Here is a 23,916-nt window from a genome sequence, read left to right as displayed (position 1 = left end):
TGTTTATATCCCAGCATTTCCCTCCAGGTTTTCCACTGGTTTGTGGGAAGTGAGAACAAGAGGCTAAACAGCCCTCAAGGACTCTGATAAACAATCCAGAGCACGAGGAGGGAAATAATCCCATGAAATACAAACCCCATTTCAGCAGTGAGGGCTCTTGTCCCAAAATGGGGGAAGAAAATGCAACAGGGGGATTTAATTCCATCTGCTTTGGCACAAAAATACAGTGTGGGTTCATAGACAAGGATATTCCTCCAGGATTTCCACAGAAAATGGAAATGAGATGGGAATGCAGAGAATGGGAATGCAGAGAAATCAGGAAATGGGAGGCTGAGGAGAGTCAGACCATGGCTGGAGCAAGGGGCTGAGCCCCTGCAGTCAGCTTTGGTCACAAAGGGCTGCAGAGGTGCTCACAGAGCAGCACCAGGCTTTGGAGGCCACAGTGAGGATGATTTCATTGTCTAACCCAAAGATTCCCAGCACAATTCCATTTTATTTGGATGTGTACTGGACCCCCGTCCCACTATTTGAATAACAGTGACTTTGTCATCTTAAAAAATTACAACAAATTCCGAAGTATTTTCTTGCAATTCTTCTCCCAGTTTTCATCTGTTGCCTTTTTTTTTCTCTATCTTATATAGATTCCATGATTAATTTATTATCATTTCTCATCCCATTGGCATCCCCGGTCCTGCTGATTAATTTCTGTTACAACCTCATTATTTCCCTTCTATAAATACTGCATTTCATTTTACTGCTTTTTATAGTTAACTTTGCTTTTTGTCTTCCACCTGGGGCTCTCACTTTCAATTTACCATGAGGCAGTGGGCAAAGCCTGAGCTGAAATGCAGTAATTACACCTCCCTGCCCTGGCAAACGGAATCATTTATTTTCCTTATAGATGGGAGCAGCTGGGAGCTGCTCTGCAATCCCACAGCAATCCCACAAAAAACAATACTTCAGCCTTGCCAGATTAATAATGGGAACTGTTGGCTTCTGGAATTTGAGAAACCTATGGAGATGGATTACAATACACTGCAACATTTGCATTGAGCAAGGAGGAAGGGGTGACTCACAGCCCAGCCAGGCAGACCTGGTTCCACCTGCAGCAATATTAAAGCAGCACCCAATCCATCACTGCCAGAGCAGCTCAGATCCAGAATCATTGGAATTCTGCAGGTGACTGCCCACAGGAGGCTCTCCCAGTTCTTCACCCACTGGAGTTGTGGGTCAATCAGTCTTTCCACTCCTGACCCTTCAGCCTTTGCCACAAATCCCTGGGATCGTCTGAAGGTTTGGGAAAGCTTCTGAGTGCTTCTCCTAGAAGTGTGAGCATGTCCTGAAAAGAGAGCAAACATGGGATTATTCAGGACTGTATTCCTGGCACTTCTCATGGCCTGTAGCACACACCCAGTCCCTCAAGCCCAGCCAGGTGGGCAGCACTCACCCACACATTTTGGTGGGTTTGAAAGGATTCTGGTTAAAAACTCTGGCCCAAGGAGCAGGATTTGTCCCTAAGGAGGGACAGGGAAAAGCAGCTGGCCTTGCAGGGAAGCAGGAGGGAAAAGGGGGAAAAGTAAAGCCTCACCTGAGGCTGAAGCTCTCAAATCTTAGGTAGGAAGTGAGGAAGAGTCAAAATTCTGGAGACTGGAATTACATTAGGGAAGAAAGGAATGTGTGGTACAGCACAAACTCCCAGCCTGCTCATCAACATGGGAAGAGAGCTGGGAGCTGCAGGAAGGCTCCTGCCTTCAGTCTGCCCCTCCCAAGGAGGGAGAGAAGAGCTCTTCCTTCAGGAAGATCCTCCTGGAAACAGCCACAGGAGGCCCAGGGAACTCTGCACATTTCACTGCTCCAGAGGCACTTCCTACCAACAAAGCTTCCATCTCTGGGACACTGGCACAGAGACAGGAATTCCAAGAAGAAATCTCAGAGTATCCCAGAAAAAAATCCCTGTATTCCAGAAGAATCTCAGCCTCCATCACACATTGCAGTGTCCCACTCCAAGATTCCCATGGCAAAGGATGAGCAAGGAAGCCCAGCATGGGCAGTTACCTCCTACCACATCATTTAATTTGCCATTTCAGCTTGGACAGAAAACAAACTGGGAAGACATAATCAAATGGGACCCAAAACCATTCCAGGACATCCTGGCAGTGACCTTCAGCTTCCACAAATCAGGCAGCTCCAATGACTTGAGGAGAACATTGGTCCCAAGCATTTTATTAATGAAATGGACCCAAATTCTATTTTGGTTTGTGCTGATCTCACTGCCATAAATCAGGGAGAATCTGAATTACAGATTCTTTCATTACAGCACCTATAAAATGTAGCATGAGTTTTTTTCAACAATATTTGCTTACCCTGGCGTAAAACTGTTCTTCCAATTTCTCTTGGATTAAAGCACCTTCCAGCAGAGTCTTTTTTTGCCTGAGAAAAGCAACCTTGGCCAGCTCTGCTTCCTTCTGCTGGCAGTCAGGACAGGTTGAAACCTCGTGGATTTCAGCCTCTGTCACCTAGAAGAGGAAACTTTCATGCCATGAGCAATGTCTGGCTGGCAACTTTGAGAACAATCAATAAAAATGCACTAAAGACAAAAATTGGCTTTTTAGGCAGTGGTAAAAGAATTCAGAGTCACAATTCCATCATCTATAACTGTTCCTGTGCTGGCTGTGTGCAAGGCCTTAAGCAGCAACCAGAGGGGTTATGATTATAAATTACATTTATACATTTTATAAATAAATTAAGAGGCAAATAAACTCTGGAGCCATTAGTTCAAAGATGCAGCTCTGAGGAAGAATCCAGCCCAGACTCTGCAGTTCTGTCTGTAAGATAAGCAGTGCTCCTCAGTGATTCCTGGGTCAGTTTATCCACCAGGAAATCTTAAGCTTATTTAACAGCATTACACAAATCCCAGGGTTTGTGCTTTTATGAAATATCAATGGTTTTATCTGATCTAATTGACTCAGATTCCATCTGGCTCCATAAACACATTCAATTGCTACAAAAGCAGGGGAATCAACCCAAGGAAGTCCCATCCCAGGCCTCTCTGACCCCTTTTCCCTGATTTCTCTGGATAAAAATGTTGTTGTGTGGAGCTACAGACAGAACCAAGCAGAAGAGCAGATGAAGTCACTTTTCTCAGGGAATGTATCCCCACAATGGAAGACAAATAAAGAGGAAATAAAAAATTCCACTAAATTTGCAAGGTGGGTTAACATTAACAGAAATTTAAAAAGCAGATGGCTGAAATGTCAAAATTGTTTTAAAAGACAGGAAGCCTGAAATAATTATCACACCAGAACCGACTTTAAAGTGTTATTTTTAGGTGCAGGGCTGAGGGGAGGAGCTGGGGCATAAAACCCATCCTGTGGTAGGAAAAAAACCACTGGGCTGTTGACAAAAAAAAGAGATTTGAATAGGGTAAGGATGAGACAGAGGCTTCTTAAGCAGGGACTGAGGTCAGCAAGATTTTATTGGAACTGCTTTTATCAGTATTATCTAATACCTAAGAAAGCTGGGGGGTTTTGTCTTTGCAATTCTTCTAATCCTGGAGTCAAAAACTTCACAACAATAATATGCAGAATAATTTCATAAATAATTGGGCAAACACAATCAGAGAAAAAGGCTTTTTCCTTCAGCTGATCCAGGGCTTCTTGTAAAATACATGATGACCCCAGCCTTGCTCAATCACACAAATCAGGATTTCATCAGCAGACAACATTTTATGGTGATTATTTGCTACCACCAGTTCTACAGTGATGTCTAAGAAAGGAAAAGTATAAATCTTGGGTTATCAACCCAAAACCTCTTCCAGAGGCCCGAGCCTGGCATCAGTAAGGTCTGCCTGACTTGATCCTATCATTATGGCTCTTTTCTGCAGTGGTTCTCCCAGAATTTAGGGGAAATGTCCCTTTGTCTCCCCCAGTACCTGTTTCACAGCCTCCCTGGTGTTCTCCAGCAGGATCCTGTTCATCAGCTGGGCAGGAACAGCACAGGAATCTCCTGTCTCAGTTTGCCTTGCTGGGTCTCCCCACTGCAGCCTCCTGCCCTTCCCAGCCTGCTCCTGCTGCATCCTGCTGATCCTGCTGCTGCAGAAGGACCTGAGAGCACCCAGCTCTCCCTGGGAGAGCTCAGCAGCTCCTGCCAGGCAGAAATCAACAGGGCAAGGGCATCACTGGCTGTGCCAGGGACAGAGGAACTGCTGCTCTGGATCTGTGACCTCGTGCTGGCCAAGGAGAACCAAAGCCAGGGTCAGGCCCTGCCTGCAGCAACACCGAGCACAACTGGGCACCAATGGGATGGCAGCTGCAGGAGCCTGCACAGTGAATGGCTCCAAAATCAGAATTTAAACACCAATGGGGATGGCAGCTGCAGGAGCCTGCACAGTGAATGGCTCCAAAATCAGAATTTAAACACCAATGGGGATGGCAGCTGCAGGAACCTGCACAGTGAATGGATCTAAAACAGGCTCTAAAATCAGAATTTAATCACAAATGGGGATGGGAGCTGTAGGAACTTGCATAATAAAAGGCCCTGAGACAGACTCCAAAATCAGAATTTACACAAATGGGGATGGGAGCTGTTAGAACTTGCACAATAAATGGCTCCAGAATCAGAATTTAAACACAAATGGGGATGGGAGCTGCACGAACCTGCACAATAAATGGCTGTAAAACAGGATTCAAAAGCAGAATTTAAACACAAATGAGGATGGCAGCTGTAGGAACTTGCATAATAAAAGGCCCTAAAACAAACTCCAAAATCAGAATTTAAACACAAATGGGAATGGCAGCTGTAGAAACCTGCACGATAAATGGCTCCAAAATCAGAATTTAAACACCAGTGGTGATGGGAGCTGTAGGAACTTGCACAATAAATGGATCTAAAACAAGCTCCAAAATCAGAATTTAAACACAAATGGGGATGGGAGCTGTAGGAGCCTGCACAATAAATGGATCTAAAACAGGCTCCAGAGCTGGGAGGAAATAAAAAGACAAAAGGTTAATGGCACAGGGTAAACAGATTAGCAAAGCAAGCAGTTAAATACTATGACATTAAATAAACTGGCTGTCAATAATACAGATTTAGTACCTCACTACCTGAAACTGCAACTTGCTAATTCCAAATTAATTAATATATCAAGAGAGCTCTTCATCAATAACTGTAAGGAGCAATTTGTAAGAAAAATTAGAGGCAGTGTCCACTGAAGCCACTCTGGAAACACCTCCAATAAATTCCACAAAGTACAGAAAGGCAATTTTTTTTTGAGGAAATGCAATTAGAAAACACTCCTCATCTAAAGCTTCAACAATCATTTCCTAAATTCTTTATAAGATCTTATTTCAAAAATATCATTCCCTCTTTCATCCTCTCTTATCCTTCCCAGTGGCACGTAAAAATAAATAAAACAGAGATTAGACTTCAGCTGGGCGGGTTAGGATGGATTTACAACTTCATTCAGGGCTTTTGGGGAGGTTTTTCAGAGGCTTAGAGCACAATCAGTGCAGTATTTCATGGACAGCAGCACGGGATGGGGCTGGGCACACCACAGCTCTCGAGGTTTCCATGGCCAGACTTCCCCAAAGTCAGGCAGGTGGTGACTCCAAGGTGTGGCCAGTTCAACTCCAAGGATTCACACCCAAATTCCTGCTGGGAGGTTGGATTCTTTCATTTAAACAACCTCTCCATATTCTGTCTTTTCAGGATTAAATTCAATTTCCAGACAGGTACGTGGCATTCCTGTCCCACAACAGAAATCCTCAAAATACTGAGCAATGGGAATATGAAACTTCTCCCAAACTCCCTGGGATTTATTTGGTCCTGAGTGCCCAGGACACAGTTGTGGAATTCTGCAAAGAAACTGGGCATCTCCTCAGAAATCCAGTGTTTATAAAGGATAAAGGAATCCATAATTAAAACTAAACAAAGCAGGAATTTTGTGGCTTCATGAACAACATGGAAAATATGCTTAAGTGCAACTACCACGGTTCAGAGTTGAGCATCACAGAGCAATTTATTCCTCCTAAGAAGACAAAGTATCAAAATGATTAAAAGGAAAGACAATTTCTAGACATATAAATAAGAATTAGCAACACCTTAAAATGAAATTTAATTTTAACACATTCTGAGGGAGCATCATAAATATCTGAGTGGAAACCTCCATTTCAGTCATCAGGTGATTTTCCTTACAAGAGTTGTGTAAAAAAGTGGAAATCATGTGCCACTACCAGGTTTAATCACACTAATAAAATACTCCTGGCAGGTTCATTTATGCTGAACATAGAATGAATACAAAGATTAAAAAGTTACCATTGTGAGGGGGGGAAAAAACCCCAGAACAAAAGCATTTGAGTACTCAAAGGGAGAAGTAAAACACATCAGGTCCACTGAGCATTTAGTGACAGTTTAATACCAGCCTGAATAACTCACTTAAGGTTCTTCTGACAACCACAAGTGCAATTTTATTAAGAATTGGTTTCTAATAATGCATAAATTCTGTGCTGCCACACACCCACCCATCTGCTCATCTGCACCTCCAGACTTCAGAAGAAACACTGGCAAAGGGAACAGCAATTTTTAAACCTCACTGCACGACTCAGTGCTGGAATTATTTCTTCATATTAACTCATGCTTAACAGGAAGTTCAGAAAGAATATAAATTAGGGATCAAGGACTAGAAATTTTCTAAAATAAACCCCAAAAAATGATGAGAAAAGTCTAAATACTTCAGTTAAAAGATAAACATTCAGACCTCCCCCAGGTGTGGGAGGTTCACCTGCCCAGGGGATCTCAGCTCCTGCTTTGGGGTTGGGTTTATTCCACATCTCTCACAGATTCCCTTTTCCAGGTGTGATCCAGACCTGCTGCAATGCTCCTTCTCCAGTGGTGGCAGATCTAAGGGCAGTGCAGAGAATCCCTGCCAGTGCCAATGGGTGCTCCACAAGGACATTTTCCTGATGTTTGCTTGCTCCAAATCCAGTGTTCCCTCTCTTCACTGCAGAGAAGTAAGGTGACAAGAGCAGCCCAAGTGACACCAGCACAGCATCGACCCCAGCCCCATCTCACCCAGCAGGAAGGTCACAAAACGTGGAATGTTTAGGCAGCAAAAACCCCACAAAGTGCCCCAGGAAGCTGCTGTGATTCCAGCAGCCCAGGAGAGACAAGCTAATGCTCAAGTCTGCATCCCAAACCCTGCTGAGGGGGGTGGAACTCTGTGACCTGTGTAGGTTTTGTAGGTTTTTCAGTGACCTATGTAGGTTTTAACTCCAGCCTTAAGTGTGACATTTGAAATCCACGAGGAGGGAGTAAAAGAAGAAAACATTTATGAGTTTCCTTTTCCTTTGATGTCTTTTATTTAATAGGAAAATGGCAGGCATTTTGTTGTTATTATTCCCTACTAATACTCTATTTTAAAGAAGGTAAAAGGAGATAACTGTGAAAGGCAATAATCAATAACTGCTTTTCAGTAAGGTTTTACCTCTGCAGCTCCAGAGAGCATCTTCACAATGACCTAGATTGATTTTACAGTTCAGAGGCACATGCTGACAGCCTGACCAGCAAAGAACATGAGAAAGACCCCTGCAGGTAAGACAGGACTGAGAGAAACAGGCTGAAATGTCAGGCTGTTGATCACAAACAGGAACTTAAAGTGAGTAAAACTCCTCCAGCACAGTGAATCATCCCAGAGTCACACAACCTGGGTTGGAAGGACCTTAAAGCCCATCCAGTGCCACACTGGGACACATCCCAGGCTGCTCCAAGCCCTGTCCAGCCTGGCCTTGGACACTCCCAGGGATGGAGCAGCCACAGCTGCTCTGGGCAAACTCTGCCAGGGCATCCCCAGCCTGCCAGGGAACAAGTACAGGAACAGTGCAGTGGTAGCAGTGCAGAAAAATAAACAGGCAAAGCATTCATGGAGACACACTACAAAAGTGAGAGGCAGCTTGTGAGCACAGCACCAGCCAGGGGTTTAAAGAGCCCCACCTGAATTCTCAGATACATCCAAGCTGAAGAATTGCCTTTTCCTGAGTACATTTTGAAGATGACTAACATGGAGCAATCTCTGTGGAACTGAGAATTTACACTCGTGTTGTGATGCATTTGCCTAATAACAGCTCGTGCTACCACACTGGGGTGCAGGGACAAAGACAACTCTGATGAAAATTTCTCATTTCTCCTGAGGCCAGCGTGTTTTTTTTCTTTCAGCCCACAAAGAAAACCATGAAAAATAAAAATGACATTCCAGAGTGTTCCTACAGGCAAACCAGAACCTTTTGCTCCCCCATCACATTTAACCCTATTAGCAGTAAGATGAGAAGGAAAATCTTGAGGCAATAAAACAAAGCCCAATTCAGAGTACCCTGTGTGCTCAGTGCACATGATTCACTGAGCTGAGTGTTCTGAGGGGACTCACAGTGCAGCAATCCACTTCTAGGTGAGCTCATCTGCTGCACTAAAAAACATCTCCAAGCTGTTAAAACAATCCAAGAGTTGGGGGCTACCAAGTGCTGAGGGGTTAAGTCCAAGAGAAGCATTTATAGATATCAGAAGACAAAAGTTGCTGTGCTCAATTTATGGTAATATTCTGCAACAAAAAAATGCAGTGCATGGCTAATTATGATTGATTTGGGGATAGCACAGCTGGGTACTGTGTGTGCATCAAAGAAAAGCATGAACCATGTTCTGTGCTCTTCACATGGATCACTGGAAGCACCAATATACATGAGGCTGCCACAGGGACAAGTGACAAAACCAGCAAGGACAAGCCAGCTCTGCATCCATCAGCTCAAGATGGTGGAACAGGACTTGCTGCTCCTGCCCCAGTGACCACTCTGACTCACCCTGCCATCAGCACCACCAGCCAAAGGCAGAGCATTCCCTGGTGCAGAACTACAGGGATGCTCTGAGCACAATTTCAAGGGAAAACCTTGTGGGGATGGAAACATCCTCAGCCTTCAGCTGTGCTTCATCCTTCCTTCAGTGCCTCTGAACACACCAGCTCCCCTCTCTGTCTCCAGGAAGCAGTCACAGGACTCTGATGTATTTTAGGAAGATTCTCTTGGAGGAGCAGCCAGGATGAGCTGCTCCACACTCATGCCTTCCCTCGACTGCAGGACAGAGGGATGCAGGAGATGAGTCAGGAGCCCCAGCACTGACACTGTGGGGAAGGAGCTCTGCAACTCAGACCAGCCTGGAAGTGACCTGAGGTGCTGCTTCTCTAGGAGAGATGGGTGCTTTGAGGATGCTGGTACACAAATCCCATGCCATGAAGGGCCCAGGCAGGAGGATCAATGTCCTACAGTGACCTACAAAACTCCAAGTGTGCTCACTTCCCATCTACATGTAGATTGAGGAAGATTCCCCGTCTGCTCCCATTATTTTTTGCTCAGTTACAGCTTTCTTGCTCTTTTTTCTTAATTAAAAATAGCATCTCTGACCCACTTTTTGACAGACTTTAGCAGGGCTTGCATCCCACCATCTGCTCTCACAGTTCCTTGCATAACTGGTACATGGAAATGGATCCTTCCTTCCTCCTTTACCTTCTCCTCCTCCTCCTCCCTACACTCCATCATTATTTGGGTAAAGCTGCTCCATTGTTCCTGCCAAAATTAATGCCCTACTGCCTCCCTCAGCTTGGGAAAGGAACTAAAACAGGGCAAACAAATAATTCAATTATCAATACTGTTGATTAACAAGGGGGAAAACCCGTTTCACACAATAAATTCTGAAGTCATGTTTATTTTGGAGAGAAAAATGCCCAAATTTCCTAGTACCTCTACAACTGGAGAGAAAAAAACTGAATTAAGCAATTAAATGTCAAACATGGGGACATTTTTAATGTACTTTTCCAGGTTTTGTGGTAATGCATCACCAGGATAATGTCACTACATGAGGGGAGCATCAAAGCCATGTGTGATATGGGAGACAAACTGCTCTCCAAGAAAGCATAAAAGAGAAACTTTGTACTTAATTACTTGGCTAATTAAGCCAGGCTAATTAGCTGGCTTAATTTAATAGCCTGAGTATAAAATTTAAGTCAAGTTTACATCTCCTTCCAAAAGAAACAATTACAGCCTCTGCTGAAGTTACCCAACTCACCAGCAGGAGTTCTGATGACAGATTTGTCTGGCCTAATCCCAGTGTCTTTATTTTTCAGATCAATCCATTTTCCCATGGCATCAATCCATTTTCCTATGGCAGCTCTTTCCACAGCTTCAGGATCCACTGCTTCAAACTCCTCCTCTGCAAGGAAAAAAAGGCAACTTTGAGCACACATTGTGAGGAAAGCAAAGTGGGAGGCAAATAATCCTGCACTTGAATGTGCCAGTTCTCCCTGGTAGGGAGGAGAAACCCTGAGCCACAGCAATACACTGATGAGGCCACAGATTTCAGCTTCTGCTTTGTCCCTCCTCTGCTGCAGCTTTAAGGTCCTACCCAGCCCTCTTCAGTATTTCAAATCATGGATCTATTTGTTTTATGGCCCAGCTACTTTTCATACATGGTAAAAAAAAAGCTTGGAGAATTATTTTTTAAGATGCCAACAGAATTTCAGCATCACAAGATCACTAAGGAAGGATTTCCATGGCCAAGTCCTTCCCATGGAGCTGTCTGAAGCATGGATCTGATGGGCACTTTGCACAGCAAGGACACTGCACGCAGTTTTCACATGTTTATTTTTTTCTGATTCCAGTTCCCACTGCACTGGCTGAAGCTGTGGAAGGCAGGCCTCAAGCAGGGACAGCTCTGCATACCTGCAGCACTTTGGCCTGCCAGTGATGATGAGCTTTCCAAAGCCTCTGACACAGCTGCCCCCCGCAAATCCTCTGTGGAACACCAGGATGCAGGTGCTTCACTCTCCTCCTCCTCAGTGAAGGACTCAAAGGTGTCTCCTGAATAGTCCAAGGCAGAGCTGCTGTGACTCTGGCTCAGCCCCAGCCCCTTCCCGTGGCTCCTGGAGCTCTCTGCTGGGGCAGCTGCCATGGGACAGCACTGCAAATGAAAACAAAAACAAGGTCAGTTTCACAGGATTACTCACAGCAGCATGGGAGGTACTTTGGGATGTTACAGCCACATCACACTAGATTTAACCAACAAAACAGCTGGGTAAAATCACCACTCAGTCGTGACCAAGCCAAAGCAGGGATTAGAGCAGCACACACTCAGATCCTCGGGGTAAATGTACAGTACCAATTAGCACTGAACATTAGCTGAGAACTCTGAGCAGCACTCTTTGCAAATCTGTAGTGGATTAGAGTAATGCTTGGATAAAATTCTTCATTAAAAAAATTAAATGCAAATTCCCCCCTTTCTAGCATCTAAAAGGAACTTACAGGAAAGAAAAGGTAAGACTATTTACAGGTAGGTAAAACTATTTAATAGCAGGTAGTGTTGAAACAAGGGAGAATGAGTTGAAATGGAAAGAGAGTTTGGTTAGATGAGATAGTGGGGAAAAACCTTCACCATCCCAGGCTGCTCCCAGCCCCAATGTCCAGCCTGGCCTTGGGCACTGCCAGGGATCCAGGGGCAGCCACAGCTGCTCTGGGCACCTTGTGCCAGGGCCTGCCCACCCTCACAGGGAACAATTCCTAATTCCCAATATCCCATCCAGCCCTGCCCTCTGGCAGTGGGAACCATTCCTACTTGTCCTGTCCCTCCATCCCTTGTCCCCAGTCCCTCTGCAGCTCTCCTGGAGCCCCTTCAGGCCTGGCAGGGCTCTGAGCTCTCTCTGGAGCCTTCCCTTCCCTTCCCCAGGTGAGCCCCCCCAGCTCTGCCAGCCCGGCTCCAGCCCTGCAGCAGCTCCGTGCCCGGCAACTCCCCCAGCCAGGGCCGTGCCCGCCCCTCACGGGCTCCGGGACTGCTCTGCCCTTCCCTCGCTGCTCTGGGCCCTCAGGGACGGGCTCCGAGAGCTGCCTTTTCCTCCCCGGGCCTCCGGATCTCGCTCCTCACCCCGGCCCGGCTCCCCGGGCGGGAAGGGGCGGCCCCGGGCGCTGAGGGCGGAGCGGGGCGGGGAGCGCAGCCCGGGCCGGCCGCGGCTGAGGCGGAAAATCCGGCCCCGAAATAGCCCCGGGTGCGTGGGGCTGGGCTTGTGCTGCTGTCCTGTCCCGGCTGAGCCCCACAGCGAGTCCCCGTGCGGCTGGAGAGGCCTCTGGGGAGCTGGAGCGTGTGCCGCGGGTTGCGCTGGGGGAGGGAGCCGGGCTGGGGGAGCTGGGAGTGTTCAATCCACACGGGGATCCGCACATTGCGGGGCTGGGGATCTGAATTCCCACCAGGATCCACACTTTGCCGGGCTGGGGGAGCTGGGAGTGTTCAATCCACACGGGGATCCGCACATTGCGGGGCTGGGGGAGCTGGGATTGTTCAATCCCCACAGGGATCCACACATGGCAGGCCTGGGGGAGCTGGAGTGTTCAATCCCCAAGGGGATCCACACATTGCCGGGCTGGGGTGCTGAATTCCCACCAGGATCCCTGGTCCCCCAGCCCCCATTGCAGGGCTGGGGGAGCTGGGAGTGTTCATTCCCCACCAGGATCCACACATTGCAGGGCTGGGGGAGCTGGGCTGTTCATTCCTCACAGGGATCCACACATTGCAGGGCTGGGGGAGCTGGAGTGTTCAATCCATGCGGGGATCCACACATTGCAGGGCTCAGGGAGCTGGGCTGTGCATTCCCCACAGGGATCCACACATTGTTGGGCTGTGGGAGCTGGAGTGTTTAATCCACATGGGGATCCACACATTGCAGGGCTCTGGGAGTTGGGGTGTTCAATCCCTTCGGGGATCCACACATGGCAGGGCTGGGGGAGCTGAGCTGTTCAGTCCCCACCATGATCCACACATGGCAGGGCTGGGGGAGCTGGGCTGTTCAGTCCCCACCATGATCCACACATGGCAGGGCTGGGGGAGCTGGAGTGTTCAATCCACACGGGGATCCACACGTTGCACAAACACCGAGGGAGGCTGCCCGCAGCTGTGACAGCGGCTGCTGTCAGAAACACCACCCAGCTCCAGCTCTGCTTCGCCACAAGGACACAAAAGCCAAGAGAAACACTCGGGGGTTTTAAATGACTTCTTTTTTATCTTTAGGATAGTGTATTACACTCAAGAGGATGAACGCAGATGGCCTTGGATGTGACACTTCATGGAAATAAGGTGCAAAAAGTATTCCAGGGCATAAAACCTCCCCATGTTTTCAGGTACAATTTCCATAGGTTATATCATGATAAAAACAACTCTTCTGTATTCTAGGATCTTGCTTTAAAATTGCTATTTCAGGTTAGCTAATACCACTTTCTGTTTTGTTTTGGGGTGTCTTTTTGGTTTTTGGGGTTTTTTTTTTGTTTGTTGTTTTTTTTGGGGACTTTTTTAAACTCTGGAAATATGAAGGGTTTTGGAGTGTTTTTTGGTTCTTGTTGTTGTTTGTTTGGCTTTTTGGTTGGTTGCTTTGTTTTTGGTTTTTTTTTTTTTTTTTCAGTGAAGTCTTTTTTGGCAAGAAGAGCTGATTCTTCAGTCCTGGTATGCAGAGTGTGTTGTCTGTCACTGGGGTTTTATCCTCCTGCTGATTTTGGACTGCCTGGCCAAAGGACAAGAGATTTTGTCTTCTCTCACATGTGATGAAGTGCAGCAAGAGCGATCTTGTGTCTCTTGGAACAGAGAACTCTGTGCTGATCTCTACATTTACTATAAAGAAGGATTGGGCAGCATGAGATGGATGCAGGAGAGTAATAAATGCATTGATGCAGTGGGCTCTAAAGCAGAGTGCAATAAACACCTCTGCCTACACATTGTTCAAGTTTTAACATTCACCTGCTTGCTGAGTGGGCTGCCTGGGGCTGGCCCTTTTCTTCTAGTTTGCTGCAAGAAATTAAAATCATTTAAGTGGGGTAAACATTTCTTGTACCCCTTCTGCCCATCCAGACGAGAGCAGAGATCAGAGGGGTGTGGGAGTGCAAGGGCTCTGCCAGCTCAGTGCCAGGAGCTCATGGAGGCAGGAATCTGGAATTCTGGAATTCTGGCCAGTTTGGATCAGCCAGACCTGCCTTGTGTCCTAAGGGTCAGCCCAGAGGTTCACTTGCATTGGCTGCTCTGAGGTTTTCCTTCTCAGGAAGAAAACGTGGCAGCCAGGCTGAGGGAGGTCAGGATCTGGAAGGATCTAGAAAATAAAGTGAGATTTCATGCTCTGGGTTAAAAACCTTGGGGAAACAGGGCTGGGAGAAACATTTCCTTTTCTTTAAAAATCTAATCAGCATGCACAGAGAATAACACAGAATAACTGAGAATAACCCAGATCCCCACAGCTCCCACTAAATGCTTTGATTATTTATCATTGCCCCTTTTTTATGAAAACAGTTGACATTAGATTATTAGTGACCTGGGTGGTATTTGATTTTTTTTCCCCCTGGAGGTTAAAGACTTTGTAGTTTCCTGTTCTAGGTCCTGTTTAAAATTCGTTTTAGAGCATGAAAAATATATTGTTCCGTCAAGTTTATTTCTCTGACATTTATTCAGTGCAGAGTGTGATCCTAATATTAAAGGTTTTTGATTTGAAGCCCAGGATACAGACAAGGCTTTTCGGTGGTCTTCCCTAAAACAGGACATTTCATCACTGCCTGGGAAGTTATTATGTTGGAACAGCATAATTATTTGAAGGAGTATTTGTTTTTCAGGGATTTGTGGGTGATATTAGATGGCTCAGCCCAGTTGTGTCACAAGGTATTAAGGTTTCTGCCTGCTGAAGCCATGGAGCTGGGCCTATATAGAGCCATAAATAATATTGTGGGAGAGCCAGTGACAGACTTTGACTCCAGCTCAACTCTTTATTACTTGTTATATTAAATTTAAACACAATTGTTGAATTCCTTGCTGTGGGCAAATGCTTTTTGATGTCTCCTTCTATTAAAGTTGTAATATCCCTTTTAGCCCGTGAAACTCACTCTTGCCAGGTGTGTTTCTCAAATAATCAGCCTCTCATTAATGATGCCAGCAGAATTAATTGGGCTGTCACCACGAGGTTGGGTATCCAGCTGGGAATTATGGGGTGAGGCCAGGAATTAGGCACATTTTGACTGTGGGGAAAGTTCATGGGGCTCAATAATGAGATGCTCATGGGCATTACTCTGCAGGAAAGGGCAGTTTCAGGCTGGAACATTTTTTAAACTCTGGAAATAAGAAGGACAAATGCAAGATCTCTTAGGAAATTTAAAAGCATTTGTTGACAATTTAAGATACAGTCAAGGTTCTCCTCTTTATCAGCACAGAAAGCACTGCCAAGGAGCCCCCAGACACCATAAATCATCCAGGAGAGTGCAGAGGCTGAGAAGATTACAAAGGAAAGGCTCTGGGGCAGGCAGCACCCTGAGAAGTTATTGTTTAGGGCCTGCTGTATTTAAAATGGTCATTGCAGCTGCCATTAACTCCCCCCCTAATTAGAAAATGGATTGATCTTTGCTGAAAGTTGCTGGAGACTGGCAGGTGTCCCTGGCAGATCAGAGCTCTGCATACAAATGAGATGGAGAACGTGTCCTCTGAGTTTCAGACAGGGAAAAAAAGAAAATCCATATTTGTAGGCAGCTGCTGTTAATTATGCTTTGGGATTGGTGTAGGAAACAACACTCCAGTCAGCCTGGCCATGCTCTGCCTTCCTGGTTTTCCTTGTGCTTTCAGCTGGAGAAATATCCTTCCTCACCCTCTCCTAAGGAGGTGGGGAAGAGCAAATTTTATTTTCCTCCTTTGTGCCTGCACACTGCAGATTTCCTCATGAGTCCTGTCTTCTTACAGGAGCAAGAATTTCCATAACCCAGTGGGAAAACATCTGAAAACGCAATAAAGTTCCACGAGGCAGCATTATCAAATCTCCATTCACAGGGATGGATATCCATGTGTATGGAAACATCCAGGTCCTCACTGGACACTGAATTTCTAAATCCCATCTTCCTCAACAACCTTCATTTTTTTTTGTGTCTGAATAAATCAGTGCTGCTTCACAGCAGCAGCTGGAAACCCCCAGAGCCTGCTGCTGCCAGGGACACCCAGAGGTTGGTTTCTAGCCCAGTTTGTCTGCAGGTTTGCATCAGTTCTTTTTACAGAATTATTGTACAGAGTTATTGTAGGTGCTTTAAATAGCTGGATGTTGGAGAGCAGTGGTTTTTCCTTGGTTTTTCCTTGTTTTTCCAAGGAATATTACAGCCTGAACATGACATTAATTCCTGGGAAAGAGGACAATCAGAAACTTGTCTAGTGCAGGTGTGAGATCCCTTCATTTTCTTCTCTCCTTTCCTTATTTTTGCCTAATGATTTCCCTGTGGCCCCTCCTGCTGAATTCCCAGTGCATTGCAGAGGGAAGAGCTTCCAAAGGGATCAGCAAAGGCATCCCATGCTCCTGGCAGATCAATACTGGACTTATCAATAGGTTTGCTTTGGTAATAGGTTGACTCTTTTGGGAATCTTTCAGGATTGGCTTCCAACCAATGAGTTCTTTTGCCAGTTCAGCAAATGCTTGAATTTAGAAATGGCAGCTTTTCATACTGACTCTGTGTTTAGCCTAAAAACACAGAATTCATTTGTTCCTTAGCCAATTTCTGAAGTACTGAAGTGCCCTACATCTGCTGTGGGTGATATCAGCAAGGGATTTTCTGTTTTCTTTTCCAGTCCTTTGCTGGTGGAATATTATTTCTACTGGAGAACCTGGACTGATTTTGTACTTCAGAGGACTTCTGTAATCTCTCCTGAGCTTAAGCTCATTTCTGAGCCATCTCATGGTCCTGGAGGCAGGAACATCAATGCTGCTCTGAGCATTTCCCTTCTGGGAAGGAGGTGACTTGTTTTGAGTGATTATATTTTGGCGGAAAGAACTTCTCCTTTCATTTTCTGGGACTGTTTGATAACTCAGAAAATAAACATTAATTTGAAGTTTGGCAACCAGTTTGTGCCACTTTTGTTGTGTAGATATTTGAGGACTTCAGTGTCCTAATCTGAGGCAGATCCCCTCAATAAATGTAGCCCCTATAATATTAAATAGTGATTTTATTTGTGGAGCAAGCAAATTCCTTGCTGCTTTCTGGAACATTCCTCAGGTCTCCGTGCTGAGTAATGCTGCAGTTACTGAGTAAACCTGTCCTTCCCTCTGGTTATAAACAAAACAACTGTAAAATTGGTAACTCTCAACGCCCATTAATAGAATGGCCTTCAGGTGTCAATTTTGGTCCCAAATTATTTCAGGCTTTTAAGAGTTCCTATTAGACTTGGGAGCATGCAGATGCCTAAAATGGCCTTAAAACCCAATTAAGGGTGCAAATGGGAAGACAATTTGTACTGACTCATATCATTTTGAAGAACATTTAAAACACGGATTACTCTCCAAAGACAGGGAGAATAAGGGTGAGTGCTGGGAAATCAAAGGCACAAAGAGTAAATGGCTCCTGTAAGGTCAGAGTGGCAGCCTGGATTCTCATCGGGGCACTTCCTGCTGTGCCAGATGCATGTTATTCATTATTAACCTTTGATAATTGTCTAATTTCTTGTGGTATCATTTGGAGTGAATCACCTTTCTCATCCTCAATATGAGACCCTCACAAGCCCTGTGCTTTCCCCCCAAGTTTCCTGAGCTCACAGGTGGATATTTGTGAAATAATTGTGTTCCATTTGAGAGGCTGAGCCACCACAGCAGGGGAAGGTTGGTGGCAGTGAGTTTGGCAGGCAGGTGAGACACTGCCATGCCCAGGAGATTCCCAGGCGTGGGGATGAAGGGGATTTCAGAGTGCAGAGCCTCCCAAATGTTATAGATACATATTATAAAATTGGCTTTTTGCAAATATTAAAGTGGATTTTTTAGGTGTGGTGTTAAAGTAACTTTGTTATAAAGCTATTGTTTTTATTTCTGTTGTTAATTAAGCTCAGTGAAATAGCTGATATAAGTGTACTTGTGTTGAAATGCCTGCTTGGATGGGACAACATCCAGTGAACACAGGATGAGGACACCTGCTACAGACATGCCAACTATCAGCACTCACCATCTGAAGGCAGTGTGGATCAAGGCCCAAAAGCAGGAGATGATAAGAATGGACTAAAACTACAACCAAGGAATACACAGGCTCTGAAAAGGTGGAACTGAGGAGGAGCCATGCTAAACAATTCTTGGAACATGTAAACCAGTTTGGGAAGAAGTTTACTATGCATAAGGGGCCATGAATATGTAACAGGCTGATGTAATAGACATGGGATGGAAAGGGTGTTTCCAAACTTGCAGGTGTGCTCTTGGCTGGGTGCCATAATAACCTTTGCTCTGTGGTCCTTGTTTCCCAGGGTCCTTTATTAAACTTTTTACATTTTCACAGGAGAGTGTCCGTGTTTTTCACACAAAGGCTGTCAGAGCCAGTCCAGGTCTCCTGGTGGGAACCACAGAGATCCCTCCTGTCTGTCTGAGATGCTTGAGCAGAGCTGTGCTCATGATCCTTCCATCTGATATCTCACTGATCTCTGCTGGGAGAGGGAGGGAATCCAGCCCAGGATTTCTGTGTCTGAGGCGTTCAGCTGAAGGCTCCTGCTCTGCTGGGGCTGTGCAGGGAGAGCAGAGGCTGCTTCCCTCTGACTCCATCCAGAGGCATCAGCCAGATTTCCTGAGCTCTGCCTTCCCAGCCCTCCTCCCTGAAAGCTGCCAGCCCACATCCACAAGTGCCACTGAGCCTTCCTGAGCTGTTTATTGAATTTCTGGAAGTATCAGAAAAGCACTAAACCGACAGACTCAGCTCAGCCCTGGTGTGTGCTCTGGAGTAAATCACCCTATCCCATGCCAGGAGACCAAGGCTGCAGCAGAAAGGGAGCTTGATGATCTGATTCTAATTAGTTTCTTGATTTAATGGCAGTAATTTTACTTTCATGATGGTTGCCATTGCCCCAGCTAGCAGGGATAATAGACTTGGTTTCCTCAAAGGCTCATTTCTGCTGCAGCCTCTGTTGAATCTTAAGCAATAACAGCCAGAAGCCCACGGTTACTTCAAAATTATGGGATTTCAGTGGTTAAAAATGTCATGTTCTCTCACCTGAGTTCTTGACTGGGAATTGCCAGTATAAGAAAATGAACAGTCATAAAATTAAACTATAGCTTGAGTTGATTCCATTTCCTTCTAAGATGATCTTTTTGTTTCCTCGCTGATTTAAACACCTGCAAGTTAAAGTCCTCTTGAAACCAGAAATGGGCAAATAAAATTTTTAAGGAAATTAAACAGCATGGGATGGGATGTGTTTACACCAGCAGAAAGCCAGAATGACTCCACAGAAGATAATGAAAAACAAGGGAAACAAATGGACTGATCTTAATGACCTAATGGGTGAAATGTCTTTAAAGTAACATTCAGTTTTGGTTACCTGAACCAAACCTGAATGTTTTGGTTCAGTTAACCAAACTGTAATTTTGTCAAAAATGACACCTGAGCTGCAGAACTATCAAAACTTGTAGCTTTAATTATTTTATTTTCCATTTTAACTTGTAAAAATTTCACTCTCCACAGCTGGATTAGAATTGGATGAGGGATCTTCACTTTTCCCCCTGTGTGATTTGCACAATCCATGGATGGGGAAAGCTGTCTCAATGTTTTGCCTGCTTTACTCCCTTCATGAAGGGTAATTCTACATTTCCCTGCCTTTGTCCTGCATTAAATGGAATTTCCCATTATTATTTCTTGCACCTATTTACCTTTCTAAATTCTTTAAACCAAGGAGTGCTTACAGCTCTGAGGCCTTGAGCTCTCCAATTCCTCATTCACAGAACACCTGCTGGCTCCTGTGATAACTCAAAAGCCTCTGCTGGATTGTTCCTGAATTTTGAAAAGCAAAATACATTCACAGTCCTCTCTTAGTTATGAATAATAATAATCCAGACTCTGATCCACTGCATACTTATTTATGTGTTAAGGTGTAGCCATATGTGTAGTGCCTTGGGAATAATTTTTTAAAGAAAAGCCAAATTGATTCAGTGTTGCATTTTCTGTGATGTTCATTAAATATTTGAAGCAAAATACTTGTAAAGAATGTATGAAGATGCATTTTGAATGAAAATACATAAATGGAGAAAACACACAGTGGAATGTGCTGATTGTTTTCATTAAAACATGAAGTGTGAAGATGTATTTCTCTTCTGTCAGGAATTTGTGCTCAGATGTTCTGGAAGATGCACAGATCCTGAGCATGTTCCCATCCTGTGCAGCCCCAGACACACAGAATCTGTGAAGAGCTCTTCTGCTTGCAGAGCTCTGTGACAAGCAGCCTGAAGGGATTACCCTGAAGTAGACCAGAAACACAACAAGGAACAAATCCCAGTCAGAGCAGAGAGTGAAATACCAAAACCATAATTCAGCCCCCAGGCTGACAGAGCAGGATGGGCCAGTGAAGCTGCGGCACCATTAACATGGAACAGGAGCAGTTTTAGTGCTTAAATGCATTCTGCCCCAATAATAAATAATAAAATTGCTTGTCCTGACAGCAGGGCCTGTTTCTGTGGGCCCTGGCAGCAGCAGGGAGCATCAAACACCCGGCTCTTGTCTGAAAATTCAGGAATCCAGACAAGGCGACCTTGATCTCAGCTGGGAGAATCCCAGCAGCTGCAGGAGTTTTATTAAAACTTAAAAGCAAGGCTGTTGTTTCAGCTTTATTGTCTTCCCTCCCCAAGTAAAGGAAATATTGACAAAATCTCCTTGTCTGGCTGGCCAGCTGAGGCAGCTCCATGAGTGCTGGCTGTGGCTGTGGCTGAGGTGCCAGTCCCAGGGGCTCTGGGTGATGCTGCTTTTCACCAGGGTTGTTTGTGGGGTCACACTTGTGTCCCAGGCACAGCATCATCCTGGCTGGAAAAGCCCTCCAGGCTGATCCCAGCCAGGGAAATCCCAGTCCTGTCCCACTGCTGCTCCAAGGCTGGGGGCAATGGAGGCTGGCACAGCCGCTGCCACCCTGGGCTGCCTTGGAGACACAAGCAGAATTCCTGCCTCTCCTCAGTGAACTCCAGCACCAATTCCCCCTTCCCTTCTTGGCTCAAACCAGGTATTTTCACCACATCCTTGTGAACACTTCCTACTCTGTGTACACATGGAAATAACACAGGGATTTAAATCCTTCATTTGAGTCCTGGGATCCTCTCCCAAAACAGCCTGGAAGTTTTCTCCTTGTGCAGTTCCAGCTGCTGCTTTGGAGGTGATGTCCATGTGGGACTGGCTGTGTTTTCCTGGTTTCCCCTGGGAATTCCCAGGTTTGTTGAGTTTTCCACAGGTACTGGTGCTGGCATTTGGGATCTTTTCAGCCACATCTAAAACACTTTCCCCCTAATCCCTCCCTGGCCTAGGTCACCTCATCAGTTCTGCTGTCACACCCAGGCCCCTTGTTGCAATGATATATTCAGGGTTAGTAGGACAAAAACCCCCATACCTTTTATTTAGAAAGGCAAATGAAATTAAAGAGTCACAGCAAGTGTTGCTTGTGGACAGGACTTCCAATGGCTTCAGGTACCTCTTCATTATTCATTTTGCATATTTACTACTGAAGAGAAAGAATTACAGGTGTCTTGAGGGCCATCTGTGTTCAACTTCTGGGTAAAAGACACTGTCCTAATGGCAAAAAGTAATTTAAAAATTACCTACTTGGCTTTTCTGTTCTTATGGCAGAGCTGGAGCTGAGCTGGAGCATGTGATGTTTTTAACAGAATTTATTGAAACACTCCCTGGCCGACCCTTTCACCAACATTTTTGCAACAATTTCTGATTTTTAACCTAAGTCTTGTGTAACAGGCATGGCCTGGTGGGAGGCCTGGCAGGGAAATCTTCAGGTGCTCCCATGTGGAATCTGCTTTGCTGTCCTGACCCCAGCCAAGGACAGAGCTGGTGGCCCGGGCTGCACGCTGGTCCCAAGGCTGTGCAGTGTCAGTAAATGTTCATTATTCTGGATTGCTGGGGCTCAGGGGGACACTGAGGCAGAGCTGAGGGAGGAGCAGAGATGTCAGGCTGTCCTGGCTGCCTGGGCCAGCCCAGGCTAAACCTGGCAGCTGATTTAGGAGCATAAGGAGATTATGTGCAGTGCAAGGTCTGCAACAGCAGCACATCCTGAGTGCCCTGCTTTGCAGAGCCATGGATGGGGCTGGGGACGTGAAGGGAATTTGCCCATTCCAAGGAAAGTCAGTAACAAAATATTATTTCCACTGTTCCTCACGCTGTCCTCTGCTGTCAGGACAGCTCTCCATCATTTATCATTTTTCCATGAGTAGAAATTCCATGTTTGAAAGGCAGAATGGGTTCTGATCTGTCTTTTACAGCCTGCTAAAATAAACCCCCAGATCTAAACAACCCCACATTTTGTCATATTCAAATTTTAATGCTGAGGCTTGAATCCATGATTATTTATTAACTGCAACCCATTAACAACAGTTTAATTAGAAGCACCCCTTTTAAAGCCAGTGCATTTCTGCTGTGAAGGAAATCCAGGATATCAGAGTGCTTCCACAGCCTTCAGCATCCTGCTTCCCACCACGAGAGGTAAATTCTGTAGCATAAAACCTATTGCTGTGCTTCTCCCTGGGTTCATCTCTGCCTGCCTCCAGCTGGATGCTCAGAGGAGTTGCTGGGTAATTTACTCAGTCAAATGTGCATTTAAGGCTTCAATTGCTTCCTGGAGGTAGAGCCCCCTCATTCTGGATTTCACAGAAAAACAGCAGAGAACTGAAGATGTAAAATCGAGTGCTTTAAAATGTGCTTTGCAGTGCTGGTTAACCCTGTCCACGTCTCTGCAATCCTTTAAATTTACAGAAACAGGGTGGAGTTAATGAATGTAATGATATTTTTTGTCATCCTTCCTGAGAAACTTTGTCTTCCAGGAGAAGCTGAAGCGCCAGCAGTGCTGTGAGCTGTGTGAAACTGAGTTTCTGGAGTTTTTTCTGGATGTATCATAATGCAGCCAGGGTTCTGCTCAGCCACCCAAAAATATTCAGCAAGATCAGCCTCAACATTTGGTTCCTCTCTCTTGACTGGGGAAAGGAGAAAAGCTGCCCTGGCTCCCTGGGATGGATGAGGGCTGTGCAGGGATGAAGTGCTCCAGAGCATTGTTATCACAGTGAAATACTGGGAGCTGTGCTGGTGGCAGGAATTAGTTTTATTTATTTACAAGCAGCCCTGAAGGATGTGAGGCTATTTGTTGTGTTAGCTCTGCTTGTCACAAAGAAACAATTCCACGCTGACTGTGATTAACCTGAAGCCATTGTTCTAAAAGATGGGCTGGACCTGCATTTCAGAGGGGGAGAATCCACTGGAGAATTTTAATTTCTCAGACACTGAGAGACAAAAAAAGGTTGTGGTTAAGTTTTACAGCAAATTTTGCTTTCCTTGGTTGGGATTTTTCATCCTGATGAGATAAGCTTCCTTTTTAAGCAAAATTTCTCTCTTTCCTGACATATCCACTTGGGAGGTTTCAGCCCCTGGGCTGCTTGATAATGGGATTGCAGATGTTTGCTTTTTTAAACAGATTACTGAGGTGGCTGAATGTGATATTGAGATTTAGCAGTTGTTATTAGGACTCATCTTCCTGTAGGTCTGGGATGGGGATTTCAGTTTAATCACTGCAACTCAGAGTTATGAAGTTCAGCTAAAATAACTCTTTGCAATTATGTGGCTGGAGCCTCTTGAGAGAGCTAAAACTCACCTCAGACTGAGATTCAGTAAACAAATTTCCAGCCCTTCCCTTTTCTTCCAGGACCCTTCTCTGCAGGAGCTCGGGTGTTTAACACCTCTCTGGCTGGGCCAGGCTGGACAGGGCTTGGAGCACCCTGGCACAGTGGGAAGTTCCTTGTGGAGACAGCCAGGAAATGCAGAGCATTCAGCTCTGGAACGCTTTCAGGAGCCCTTAGCAAGGGGTTTTAAATTATCTGACTTTAAAATATGACTTGGTTAA

The 23,916-nt window shown here is 45.4% G+C and overlaps 1 protein-coding gene and 1 long non-coding RNA gene across 11 annotated transcripts; one reads left to right on the top strand and one right to left on the bottom strand.

Annotated features, from left to right (window-relative positions):
* Positions 1–473: 473 nt before the first annotated feature.
* C7H8orf48 (chromosome 7 C8orf48 homolog) lies at positions 474–12,090 on the bottom strand. Of its 4 annotated transcripts, none has more exons than XM_064427255.1 (6): positions 11,950–12,090; positions 10,755–10,992; positions 10,102–10,245; positions 3,932–4,143; positions 2,364–2,516; positions 474–1,339 (listed from the first exon to the last, which is right to left on the bottom strand). In XM_064427255.1, exons 2-6 carry the CDS (start codon positions 10,981–10,983, stop codon positions 1,235–1,237), a joined length of 843 nt encoding a protein of 280 aa, XP_064283325.1. In that variant the 5' UTR covers positions 10,984–10,992; positions 11,950–12,090; the 3' UTR covers positions 474–1,234. The 4 variants fall into 4 exon arrangements, with proteins under 4 accessions (XP_064283325.1, XP_064283324.1, XP_064283326.1 ...); XM_064427254.1 differs by lacking the exon at positions 11,950–12,090 and adding an exon at positions 11,875–11,932 and having other exon boundaries at positions 10,755–10,994; XM_064427256.1 differs by lacking the exon at positions 11,950–12,090 and adding an exon at positions 11,847–11,866.
* Positions 10,922–18,329, top strand: LOC135304633 (uncharacterized). Of its 7 annotated transcripts, XR_010365941.1 has the most exons (5): positions 11,119–11,175; positions 11,316–11,345; positions 13,087–13,196; positions 16,648–16,812; positions 17,891–18,329. It is a non-coding gene; the product is annotated as an uncharacterized LOC135304633 (long non-coding RNA). The 7 variants fall into 7 exon arrangements; XR_010365943.1 differs by lacking the exons at positions 11,119–11,175; positions 11,316–11,345 and adding an exon at positions 10,922–11,015; XR_010365940.1 differs by having other exon boundaries at positions 11,134–11,345.
* The last annotated feature ends 5,587 nt before the right edge of the window (positions 18,330–23,916 follow it).

The sequence above is a fragment of the Passer domesticus genome, chromosome 7, assembly GCF_036417665.1.
Source record: "Passer domesticus isolate bPasDom1 chromosome 7, bPasDom1.hap1, whole genome shotgun sequence".
Lineage (NCBI taxonomy): Eukaryota > Metazoa > Chordata > Aves > Passeriformes > Passeridae > Passer > Passer domesticus.
Note: the sequence above shows the minus strand (reverse complement) of the source record. Positions and strands in the feature narration are given on the sequence as shown.

Coding starts and splice junctions, on each gene's coding strand:
- C7H8orf48 (XM_064427255.1), bottom strand. CDS start 10,983: ATGGCAGCTGCCCCAGCAGAGAGCTCCAGGAGCCACGGGAAGGGGCTG. Junction 10,246..10,754: donor GGCAGGCCAAAGTGCTGCAG/GTATGCAGAGCT, acceptor TTTTCCTTGCAG/AGGAGGAGTTTGAAGCAGTG. Junction 4,144..10,101: donor TGTCATCAGAACTCCTGCTG/GTGAGTTGGGTA, acceptor TCTGCCTGGCAG/GAGCTGCTGAGCTCTCCCAG.